At 31.9% G+C, this 12,599-nt stretch overlaps 1 protein-coding gene across 1 annotated transcript; it reads right to left on the bottom strand.

Annotated features, from left to right (window-relative positions):
* Positions 1 to 2,267: 2,267 nt before the first annotated feature.
* Positions 2,268 to 7,613, bottom strand: LOC126697681 (anthranilate synthase alpha subunit 1, chloroplastic-like). The gene is made up of 11 exons (XM_050394760.1): positions 7,356 to 7,613; positions 6,852 to 7,030; positions 6,376 to 6,565; positions 4,830 to 4,981; positions 4,524 to 4,639; positions 4,165 to 4,411; positions 3,946 to 4,002; positions 3,527 to 3,679; positions 3,304 to 3,384; positions 2,926 to 3,012; positions 2,268 to 2,662 (listed from the first exon to the last, which is right to left on the bottom strand). The coding sequence occupies exons 1-11, from the start codon at positions 7,510 to 7,512 to the stop codon at positions 2,336 to 2,338; spliced, it is 1,746 nt and encodes a 581-aa protein (XP_050250717.1). The 5' UTR covers positions 7,513 to 7,613; the 3' UTR covers positions 2,268 to 2,335.
* Positions 7,614 to 12,599: the final 4,986 nt, after the last annotated feature.

Raw genomic sequence — 12,599 nt, 5'->3', positions numbered from 1 at the left:
TTAAATTTTCCTGACCTGCTTGCTACGTTGCCTTTTCTACATTGGATGAACTTTGAACCATGATCATTTTCCACCGTGTTTGACACTGCAAAATTTTAAAAATTTCCACTCTGTTTGTCACTTTACTATATCCTTAGTTCATGTCTAAATTGAAACTATTTTGTCATAAACTTGTTGATCACTCACAATCTGATTTTTTCAAAAGTAGTACCTAGTTATGTTTGCCATATGGTAACAAAATTTCCTGATTGAAGAAATAAAAACTACTTTTTATTTGGAAACACGGGGGGGGGGGGGGGGGGGGGGGGGGGGGGGGGGGGGGGGGGGGTGGTGGTGTTGGACAAAGTAACTTAGAATCTACTTGTACTACCAGATCATTCATGTAACTAAAGTGTGAAATCTAAGGCAAATAATTTTCCACCGTATTTGACACGTCACAAGATATTAAATTTTCCTGCCCTGCTTGCTACGTTGCCTTTTCTACATTGGATGAACTTTGAACCATGATCATTTTCCACCGTGTTTGACACTGCAAAATTTTAAAAATTTCCACTCTGTTTGTCACTTTACTATATCCTTAGTTCATGTCTAAATTGAAACTATTTTGTCATAAACTTGTTGATCACTCACAATCTGATTTCTTCAAAAGTAGTACTTTTATGTTTGCCATATGGTAACAAAATTTCCTGATTGAATAAATAAAAACAACTTTTTATTTGGAAACACGATTGGGGGGGAGGGGGGGGTCTACTTGTACTACCAGATCATTCATGTAACTAAAGTGTGAAATCTATGGCTAATATACACTGCTTTATTAGAGAGAATCCCCAAGTGGTTCTCAGGCTAGTAGACACAGCTTTAATGTCCATTGTCATACACATATGGCTGAGAAAGAGCAAATTTGAGCAGAGCAAGTAGAAAAAATGATAATAATGGTGAAAAAAATATTAACACAAAATTGAGAGAATTGGAGAACTAAAGAAGAAGCAATTTGAGTTTGAAAACCAACTTGAGTGAACTGGGAGTGTGGTTTTATTTTGTAGATAGTGTTTTATGTGAGAGTTAAAGAAGCATTTTTACCAAGTTTTACCCCTACTTAAACGTAGGTTGTAAAGGTATTTTGAAACCAAAAAAATGTTCAGTCCAAATAGGAAAAGTCCCTTTAAAAGTTATATATATATATTAATGACAAGTTGGATGGTGGGGTGATTTTGTATCTATTTTCATTGCCTAATTATATCAACGTGAAAATCTAGATGGTGGGGTGGTTTTGTTACCAATTTCATTGCCTAATTATATGAACATGACAATTTGGATGGTTGGGTGGTTTTGATTCCAATTTCATTCATAACAAGGAAAGATCAATAGTTACTAGTTAGGTTATTAATCATATGTTTATATTTCAAGTCTCTGTAGTGTACAATTATGTTAAAAAAAAAGTTTGACATGTGTATTAATAAGAACATAAAAAACATATAATCTAATGGTTACATTTTCAAAATATGTAGTCTTGTTAATTTTTTTTAATGGGAATTGTAACTAAACTTTGTCTAATTTATAATTTTTCTAGACTTAATCCATAAAAGTAATAAAAAAAAAGCATGTCAATTAAAATTAATATAAGTAATTAAATAACATGTTAATTAGGGAAGTAATAGAGAACATGACTTCAAAAAGAATAAAATTGAGAAAAAAGAATTCATGTGACCAATCCAATCTAATCCGTCAAAGATCCATAACCGATCCCAAATTTTGAAACTAAGGTTTTGTTGTTGAATTCTTGTTGTTGTATAGGCTTAATAAGTGTTAAATGTTGGAGAGCTCTTAATTAATGATCTTAATAATTTCACGTTTGAATTTGGATGCTTGCAGCTTTGGACGGTTTATTAGTTTCACACCAGATGTTAGGAGCAAATAGTTTTCCACCGTGTTTGACCTTCACAAGATATTAAATCTTCTTGCCCTGTTTGCTACGTTGCCTTTAACACATTGGATGAATTTTGGATCATGATCATTTCCACAATTCCACCGTGTTTGACACACTGCAAGATTTTTAAATTTTCCGCTCTGTTTGTCACTTCATTATTTCCTTGATTCATGTCTAAATTTTCTTTAGATTTTTAGTTTATTTATTTATTTAATAAAATTATATTTTAACCAACTTTCAACCAATTAAAAATCCAAAGACTAGCTGAACCAGAAATGAAAACATCACAATTCACTCAAATACTTTTATCAAAATTCTAATTAAATAGTAAATAGTCCAAAATTATTGATATTCTAGTTACAACTCAGCCCAAATGAACACCTACATTGGCACAGCTAAAACTGAACCTCATTTATCAAGAAAAGCAGATTCGGCCAAGTCAATGGCACGAGCAAGACCAGCAGCTTTGTTCTGACATTCTTGTTGTTCATCATCAGGATTACTGTCAGCCACTATACCAGCACCAGTTTGAAGGTTAGCAATCCATTCCTGGCGCTTGGTTCCATCCTTGTTATAAGAGTACATTGTGTTATATCGATTTCCTGTAGGGAATACCATTGTCCTCAAAGCTAGAGCAATATCCATGTCCCCAGAGAAAGATACACTACCGAACCCACCACTATATGGGCCACGCCTTGTTACTTCCAGGTTGTCAATTATTTCCATGGCTCTCACCTGGGCAAATAAGAAAAATTGTTAATTTTATCGTGTATGATTTTTCCAATCTAAAATTTGCTTACTTTAGGGGGAAAAAAATTAAGGACTTGTGACAGACTGCGATTGATGGAGCATAACATGGAATACTCATGGAAATTGTGATCTCAAATCTCCTATAACAGCCTAATGTTTTGGCAGTACTTTGCCTTTGAATTATTAGAACTAAAAATGAAGCAAAGTGGCAAATGAAAAGAAGGGAAACAAGTGATGAAAATAAAAACCTTGGGTGCTCCACTAACGGTTCCAACAGGCAATGCAGCACGCAGAGCATCCCAGCAAGTGAGATCATCATTTAACTCTCCCGTAACCTGCATTAGATAAATAAGCACAATTTTTTTTTCATTATAAATCTATTTTGTGCATTGCTTTGTAATGCTTTTAAAGATTTTCTTTGATAATGGAGCATTTAGAAGCTATATGAAACCCAGGAAAAGGATCGTCTTCATTTTCTGTCCTAAATCGATATCAAGTTATGGAAGGAAATGACATAGTAACATGTTATTGTTATGCATGATTGCAGATAATCATTCTCTATAAGAAACAAACATTTTCATGCTCCTATTGAACCAACAACAGACACAATAAAAGCAAATTCTCACCGTGGAGCTTATGTGCATCACATGGGAATACCGTTCAACATTCATAAGCTTTTCCACCTTCACCGAACCATTTTTTGAGACCTACACCAAGAATCTTTGTCACCAATACCAGTTTTATATATGCAGCTAACATTAAAACGAAAAGTCACATGCACCCTTTCTTGCAAAAACATAAGAGGAGAATCTTAAGAGAGACTGATTAGGATGAGTTAATTAGAGAAACCTTTCCAACATCATTTCGACCCAGATCAACAAGCATGACGTGTTCTGCACATTGCTTTGCATCACTTAGCAGCTGAACTTCCAAACTCTCATCTTCTTCCTTTGTCTTCCCTCTTCTCACAGTTCCAGCCAATGGCCGATTGATAATCTTATTCTGTTCATAACATTGTGAGGATGGAGATATTTGTTTATAGATATTTAGAGAATAAGAGGCATAAATTCTTCATGCACAAAAATTCACATATATCCATAAACTAGCTTAAACTTATAGCTAGAAAAATCATACTAGGCTAACCAAGGAACCTATTTTTGGTTTACAACAACTAAGCCTTAGTTCCAAATATATTTTAGTGTCAGCAACATCTAGTCATCAATAAATCTTTTTTGTTTAAGGACTTGGAATTAGTTTATACAATTTACCTGCTTTGAGCGTGTAAGAATTTCCGGACTTGTAGCAACCAGGATACACCCTCTAGCCTGATCAAGAACAATTTCATAAAAAGCAAGTTTAGAACAATTTAGCAAACTGATACGAAAAATGCTAAAAAAAAAACTGCAAATCTGTAGCAAATCTGTAACATCACACAACTAGCTATAAAACCAAAAACTGCAATTAGAAAAGCTTTATAAGATACAAACCTGCAAGTATGTCATATAGGGACTTGGATTGACTATTCTCAGTGCCCTATACACTTCAAATGGATCAGCAAATGTTCGCCGCTCAAAACGTTGACTTAAAACAACCTGAAATATATCTCCTGCTTTAATATGTTCTTTTGCTGTTTTAACCGCATCTTTGAATTCTTCGCTTTTCATGGTGGACTTCTCTAAAGAAGCCCCGAATGTGTGCGTGTCCAAACTCACATAACCTGGAGAAAGCCTTGGGCTAAAAAATGACAACCAGGTCAAAAACTTTCTTAAGAATATTACAACCTCTAGTAATTTATTATATATTAATTATTATTGTAATTTTCATACAAAGCACAAGAGTTACTCACGGGTCTACATCGTGTACTTTGGACACCAACACTTCCAAGCGTTTCATCCCATCTTTATAAGCCTTCTCAACAGAGGAGTACCGATCAATCCTCACCCAGTGAATCACATAAGCTTTCTGAAGAAATAAAAATATACAGATTACCTTAATAACGTTTTTAATTAAGAAAAAAAATTCTTCAAGCTAATTAGTAATAAGAAATCTAGTGGCCTTGCACAAAAGAGTAAATACACTAATAACGTTAAAACCTTTAATGATCATCCTCTGTAAGAGGTCAAAAATTGTTAATGCAACAAAACCAGATTACCTTCTCTACATGATCAAAAACGATCACATCGTCATAGAGGCCAAGATGTATGTCAGCAAGATTTCTGTCATCCTCCGGAGCCTTAGAGAATGGTAGTTTTTTCTTCTCGGCATAGCGAACTGTGTCGTATGAGAAGTATCCTACCCAGCCACCTATTCATGACAAAAATGTACCACTAAGGAGGAATTCATGACAAAATTACAAGGAGGAATTCATTATGAAAAATGCTAACGCTTTGTTACAAAGTGTTTACATGCAATCATTGGTAATAAATGTGATTGGTAGCACATCATCAACACAATAAATAAATATATATATTTTTTAATTTTTCATATCATGTTTAAGATTTGACACATCATTAACTTATAAAGTTTATTTAATAAATTTGTAATATACTTAACATCGTGCTGGATTCTTCCTATGAATGAAACCTACCATAGGTTTGCTGTTTGTAAGATAATGAGCAAGCCATAAGAAATTGTTAGATGAAATATCTAAAATTGAGACAGATTTGTATTTTTAAATATGGTTTAAGATACTTTTGAGTTCTTAAGATAATTTTATGATAAAGTTCTTGAAATACTAATCAATCATTATTAATTAAATGAATCCGATTTTGCACATCAATAATTTAAATTTTTAACAAAAAAGTATTAGCTAGCTAATATTTATTTAAATCATAATTACATGACAAAATTCAATTCACACATTTCCCAATAGGTCTAGAGCATCATAATCCTTCTTGACCAATCTCAACTGATTGCTAGCACTAATAACTCCTATGTAGGGATGGCAATGATGTGAAATGGGATTGGATAGGGGTGCCTTGTCCCCTTCCCATCTCCTTTTCTAGACAAGGAAATTCATGTAGGATGGGACATGGTAAGTTAGAGATATTTTGTTATTTGAATACAAAAGGGATTGTTAGTTGAGAGAATACTAAAAGAAAGAAAAAACTCATGCTTAATTAGAGGATGATAATAAAATAGTTACAATAAATAAATTATATCTTAGATCAATATAAAATACATTAAATAATATATAAATATGTATTAAATAAAAATGTGTGTAAATATATACACATGTCCGAGGTAAGGTGGGGTTAGCAAAACCTATCCTTATCTTATCTCCTAATTAAAGTAGGGAAACTCATGTGAGATAGAGTGGAGCAGAACAACTAAAGTAGGTAAGGGAATTTTCACCATCCCTAGCTACTTCTAAACCCAAGTTTGTCAAAGAGTTGTACAACACAATAAAATGGAAACTTTATAAATAGCAAGGATCTTGTTCTTATCCAAAGTGGGTTGTAATAATAGAAAGGCATGGCAGTGTTGAATCAACAATAAACATGAACTAATTTTCACTTCCATTTTAGCTTGATCCTAGCTAGTAAATCCATGCCAACCAACTCTCAAATTATATGCGGAATGTATAGTCAAGACTCAAGAGCCAAATTTTAATAACTCACGAAGTTATGATCTATATCCAAACATACCTAACAAGATTTTATAAAAAAACATGTACAAGTCAATCACAAAGTTCTTACCACAAAATGTGCCTGGGAGTTCATCAATAAGTTGAGGTTTCCAGCCCTCTGAGATTCTTCTAGGAATCACCATTGGATCTTCAACCAACTCTTCAACCAAACTCCCTTCCTCATGGTCCATTATTGTTACCTTATTTTCTTTTGCAACGATTTCCTTTGTTGGTTGAGCTCCAACTACACTATAACGTCCCTAATACAATCAATGCAGTATTGACTTTTAAAATATGATTATGGAGACTCATAAATTCTACTTTACTTTCAATAATACGTAGCCTTCAATCAAGTCATTTTGTCTATGGACTTAGCCATTAAACTTAAGACCAAATCATGTTAATTCAATGCAGTCTCTTTTTTTTCCCCTTTCTTTCTCCTTTTTTTTTCCACACATTTTATCATAGTATTAGAATTATATTTCATCTTTTTTCATAAATTTTATCATTAGTATTAAAAAAGCATATATCTTGAAGCATACTTACAATTTTAGAAACAACAGGATGTGGCTCAACTGACTCAAAAAGAAAACTTGGAGCCTCTCGATTGTCTTCTTCAACCAAGCACCGATATGCTAGAACCGGAGTAAGATGATCAGAGAATATGCATCGATAGAGTGGAACAACATTTGCATTTTTAGATGCTTCCACAAACTTTGTCCCATCTTCACCTGAATTAACAAAATCCCTTGGAGGTTAGAACTAAACAATAAACATTAAATTTGGTTGCTAAGAAAATTACGTAAATGAAAATCTACAAAAAAAAATCTGACTTTCAAACTTTGCTTCCTCATTCAAATGGGGGTGCTTTAATTAACTATTTTATTGAAAGTTGAGAGAAGTATAATTATATTTTAAAAAGTTAAACTTTAAAAAAGTAAAACAAATATGCCATTGAAAATAGTACGTTCCAAATGCATATAAACTCAATTTATATACGTTTTTATTGGAAACAATAAGAGGTTTCAACTAAGTTGTAAAGCTCTTGACTCGTACCTAACGATGAGCTACTGATAGAGGTGCATTTCACTGTGGGGATTCTACGAGCAAATGCAAGTGAGCTTGAGCTTCTTCTAGTGATGCTAGTGACCGGAAATGGAGACTGCCTGTGGCTGGACACGACCAAGTGGTGAGAGAGGGTCTGCATGTTGTCTTGGTAATTGGTGTGGCTCTCCGGAAACTGAGATCTATTTGTAACTGAAAAACAATAACTCAAATGTAACTGAAAAACTCAGTGTCTAGCAGTGAATAGTGATTTGCTTGGGAAGGGACACATATATAAAGCTATGCATGTAACTGATTTTTATTTCCTTTTATTACCTTTTGCCTTATATAGGATGTATTAGGATTTGTTCTGTTCACCTACTACAATGTCAGATTGTGCAAAGAACCTTGTTTTAACAATTTAAAACTCTTGCCCATGTTAAAATTGATACTATAAATTTTTAATTTTTAAATGATATGATATTTTGAAAGTAGTTGGATTCAGAAATAAAACCATAAATCTATTTTATAACTATGAAAGGACTAAAATTCTCATATTTAGTCTAGATCATGAAATAATTCTATTTCTTTTTTATTTTAGTAATAACTTAACAATACTAGTGATTCAAACCTTCTTACTTCAAAAAAATAGGGGTAGGTGAGGATAGAGATTTCATTTAAATAAGGTAAGAGAAATTTGTTTTAATTTATTACATTGTGATTTAGAAGACCATCAACATATATTACATTACCTAAATTATTTAAATAATTCACATGACTATTGAATTAGATCATAGAAATAAATAAATAAATAATTGTAAAACATGTGTAAATTACTGCAGATTGACAACTTAAATGTTTCTTCCCAGTTTTGTGGAACACATGTGAATCAGTGTAAATGGTTTAAATTAATGTTTTTCCATAGCATAGTTAGTAAAATACAATGCGTGTACAACACAATAAGTATACTTAAATATATAATTCAAAATCTTTAAGAAAAGTATGAATTAAATATTCGGCAAAACAAAACAAAAACGATTAAATAACTGTACGTGTATAAAACATTTATATTTTAAAAATTTTCAACAAAAATATGAAATATTTGCCATATACTTTTATGAACATAAATACAAAAATCCAACATACTCCCAAAGCGATCTTACTTTCCAACCATATTTCTTATTTATAATAAATACATAAAACGAATTATGTAATTCAAATTAAATACAAGTTTGAAATAAGATAGTCATTAGATAAAATAATATAATAAATTTGTTTGTTATTTGTTTAATTATTTTGGTTGAACTACTTACTATTTGTTTCTTTAATCAATAATGCCACAGACAGAACTTTTTTAACAACAAATTCACAATTGTTGAACTCGTTGGGTGTGAATCATAAACAGACATGGCAAATAGTGCGTTTGGGTTGAAAATGAGTCATCTTAAGCAGGTTAGAAACAGGTCGAGTCAATCAGGTTACGGATTGACTCATATTTTTTCATATGAAAAATAATTTTAGAAATTATATATTTTCCATTTGTTAAGTCATACATCAAATTACTTGGGGTGAAATGCAGTAATTTAGATTCACTAATAAAAAATGAAAAATAAATCTCAAATCAACTAATTGATACTTGAATATATAGTAATAATAAAATACAAATCCCAACAAGCCCAATAGTAATTGAAAAGAGAATTTATTTTATTTTATTTAAATTTCGAACTTTAAATTTCTTTTCTTTTATTTAGTTGTTTTATCAACCAAGTGGAAATTAGTACATTCAAAACAAAAAGAGAATTACCCAAAAAAAAAGCAAAACAAAACAAAAATACAGCTTGTTACCATTGTTCTATTAACCAAACTAGACATTTGGAGAGTGGCTGTATAAAATTACCACATTACCCTGTAAGTTTGGAAATATTTCAATGAAAAAGTTTAAGTTTGGAAAATTTTCAATAAAAAGTTAAAGTTAAAAGTTAGAAAAGAACTAATAAAACTTTTTTTTTTTTTTTTGAAAGAAAAGAACTAATAAAACTACGAAGGAAAAGTCAAGGAATATAATACAGAAGCCTAGGTTATAAACAAAAGTTCAGATCTAGGAAGTTCAGAGTTTAGCTTACATAATAAGAGATTTGCCGCCAAACTCTGTGAAGCGGGCTTGTATAGTTGTGATCAATATCTGATCTACTGTTTAGCCACCGGGGTAATATCCAACTACAATACATTTGGTTCGTTGTGATGTATCTTGATGTGACATTAACATTTTTGGTTTATTTTATTTTTTCTAACATTATCATAATTTAAAATTACAAAATATATTGTGAGTTCCAGCTAGCTTAACTGGTAAAGTCTCTAATAATTAAATAAGAGATCTGGGGTTTAATTCCTGCCGCTATCATCAGAAACATATGTCATATGTTGAAATTCTCTAAAAAAAAATTACAAAATATATCACTACAACAAAATGTATTTTTAGTGACGAAAAAATTCGTCACTAAAAGTCCAGTTTTTCGTCACTAAGAACCTTTAGTGACGAAATTGGACTTTTAGTGACGAAATGCGTTTCGTCGCTGTAGCCCCGTCGCTAAAAGTCCTGGCGACGAAAAATTTCGTCACTAAAAGTTTGATTTGTTTTTTTTTTTTTAAACTTTTAGCGACGAAAAAATTTCGTCGCTAAATGTTTTCCTCGCTAAAAACAGTATTTAGTGACGAAAATATTTCATCACTAAAACCATTTCAGTTTATTAAATCATATTTAGTGACGAATAATTTCGTCACTAAAACTATTTTCGGGTACATATAGTGACGAAAAAATTCGTCACTAAAACTATTTTTAAGAAAATCCAAACACATATAGCGACGAAAATTTTCGTCACTAAAATCATTTCTTACAAAATTCCACTACATTTTGTAACGAAATATTTCGTCACTAAAACAATTTTTTGTTGCTATATTTGTGACGAAAAAATTCGTCACTAAAACTTATTTTCTGTTTTATTATTTTGATGACGTTGATATTAACTTGTAACTTGTCATTACATTATTAAAACCTCACATTTGATTAACACATTTATAAAAAATTGATCCATACATTCCACAAGTTAAAATTAAAACAAGTATCTAATTCAAACTCCGTCCATACAATAATTGTTTGCAACACATACAATAACTTAAGATGTTTTATAACAATACAAAAAATGTAGCATAATATAATTAGAACCAACGGAAAATGTCCTCATATGTCTTCAAATAATGCCAAAAGTAAATCCCCTAAAGCCACCAATAAGAAATCTGCACAAATATAAAAACACTACTACATTAAAATCGTAAAGTAAAAACATTGGCTATATTATAAGAAACATTTTTAACAATGAATTAAGAATAGCCACACCAATAAATCAAAAATCACAACTCCTAATGTATAAGTTGTAGAAAGCAAATATAAATTTTCAAGTGTAATATAATACAATTAGTTTCAAATGATACATAAAAAATGAAGTGTTTTAACTTAAAGATAAAGTACTAACCGATAAGTAAAATAAGGACAACTCATGCATAATGTATTCTAACATCTAAGTCTATAAGCTACTTAGATAAAGTTCTATCTTATTTATAAATGCACAAGTCTATATTAATACTTAAATAAATATACATTGCACACACAAATATATTGACTAATCAACAAGTTTCATTCACATTTGCAAGAAATTAAAAACACTCCCAATATGAATTTAAACTACCTTATAACACCATGCAAGCCACCCGCTTGCTCCAACACAACAACCCACCACAAAACAAATTTCCAACATCACAAGTATATATAGAGTTTTATAAGTTTTTAACTAGAATTTACTTACTTTGCTCAAGCTAAGTTTACAACTTTCAGAAAAAATCCAAAGTTAACTTGTGTTCTTCACCTTGTTCCTCACAATTTCTTCAGCCACAAAAGAGAAAGAGAGCTAGAGATAAAAGAAAGATAATTTTTAGTTAGCTTTAGCCCACATACAAAAAAAAAAAAAAAAAAAAAAAAAAAAAAAAAAAACCAATATCTAAAGCTTCAAAAAACATATAAATATATATATATATATATATATATATATACATATATATATATATATTAATAATCTGGTTATCTTCTTCTTTCTTTTCTTTTTTTACATTCCATTATAAATAATCAGCATCCCAACACCCCCAAGAATGACCACATAGTTACAAAGAGGTCCAAGACTAACATAATATGAACTAATCAATTTTTATATGAGCACACGCTAAACAAAGTTTGAATAAGTAGATGGAAGGGACCAATTGCGATTGATTTTTAAACATAGGTACTAAAAAGTAGGCAAAATGTAGAAATGATCGTCATCCATTAAAAAGGGATCTGTTCAATTCATTAAAAAGGGCGCTGAAAAGGGATTGAACCCATGACTACACTCCACTAAGAGCACTAGCATTGAAAAATGCTATCCTATACTATTATACCATCCCAAAAAGTCACTTTATTACTTATACCATCCCATTTTACAATACCTCCTACATCAAAAAACTCTATTTTTATTAAAATATTCTTTTTTAATCTTTCTTTATTATATATTTCTAACCGTTTTTTTGTGATTGAATCACATTTTCCTGGGCTTTCCCAACCTTCATTTTTTTTTTCCTCTCTTTCTGTTCAACACACAAAGCCCCACACACACACACACACACACACACAAACCACCAAACCATCAACCACACACACCGATCAGCAACGACCACACACACCGAGCCATACACAAACCACACCGATCGGAACAATGGCCACACACACACAAACACAAACCATCAACAAAGCCACACACATAAACACAAACCACCAAACCATCAACCACACACACCGATCAGCAACGGCCACACACACCGAGCCATACACAAACCACACCGATCGGAACAATGGCCATACACCGATCGGAGCAAACCACACCGACATCGGAACAAACCCATTGAACCCATCAGAGCAAACAGCAATCAGAGAGAGGAAAGATCAACCCAAATCCAAAACCCATAAACCATAACCCACGACCCACCATGCCGATCCACCACTTGACCCATGATACACCGATCGGAGCAAACCAAACCCTCATCGGAACAAACCCATCGAACCCATCGGAGCAAACAGCAATCAGAGAGAGGAAAGATCAACCCAAATCCAAAACCCATAAACCATAACCCACGACCCACCATGCCGATCCACCACTTGACCCATGA

This window comes from Quercus robur, chromosome 8 (genome assembly GCF_932294415.1).
Source record: "Quercus robur chromosome 8, dhQueRobu3.1, whole genome shotgun sequence".
Lineage (NCBI taxonomy): Eukaryota > Viridiplantae > Streptophyta > Magnoliopsida > Fagales > Fagaceae > Quercus > Quercus robur.
This window is presented reverse-complemented; position numbering and strand designations above follow the sequence as displayed.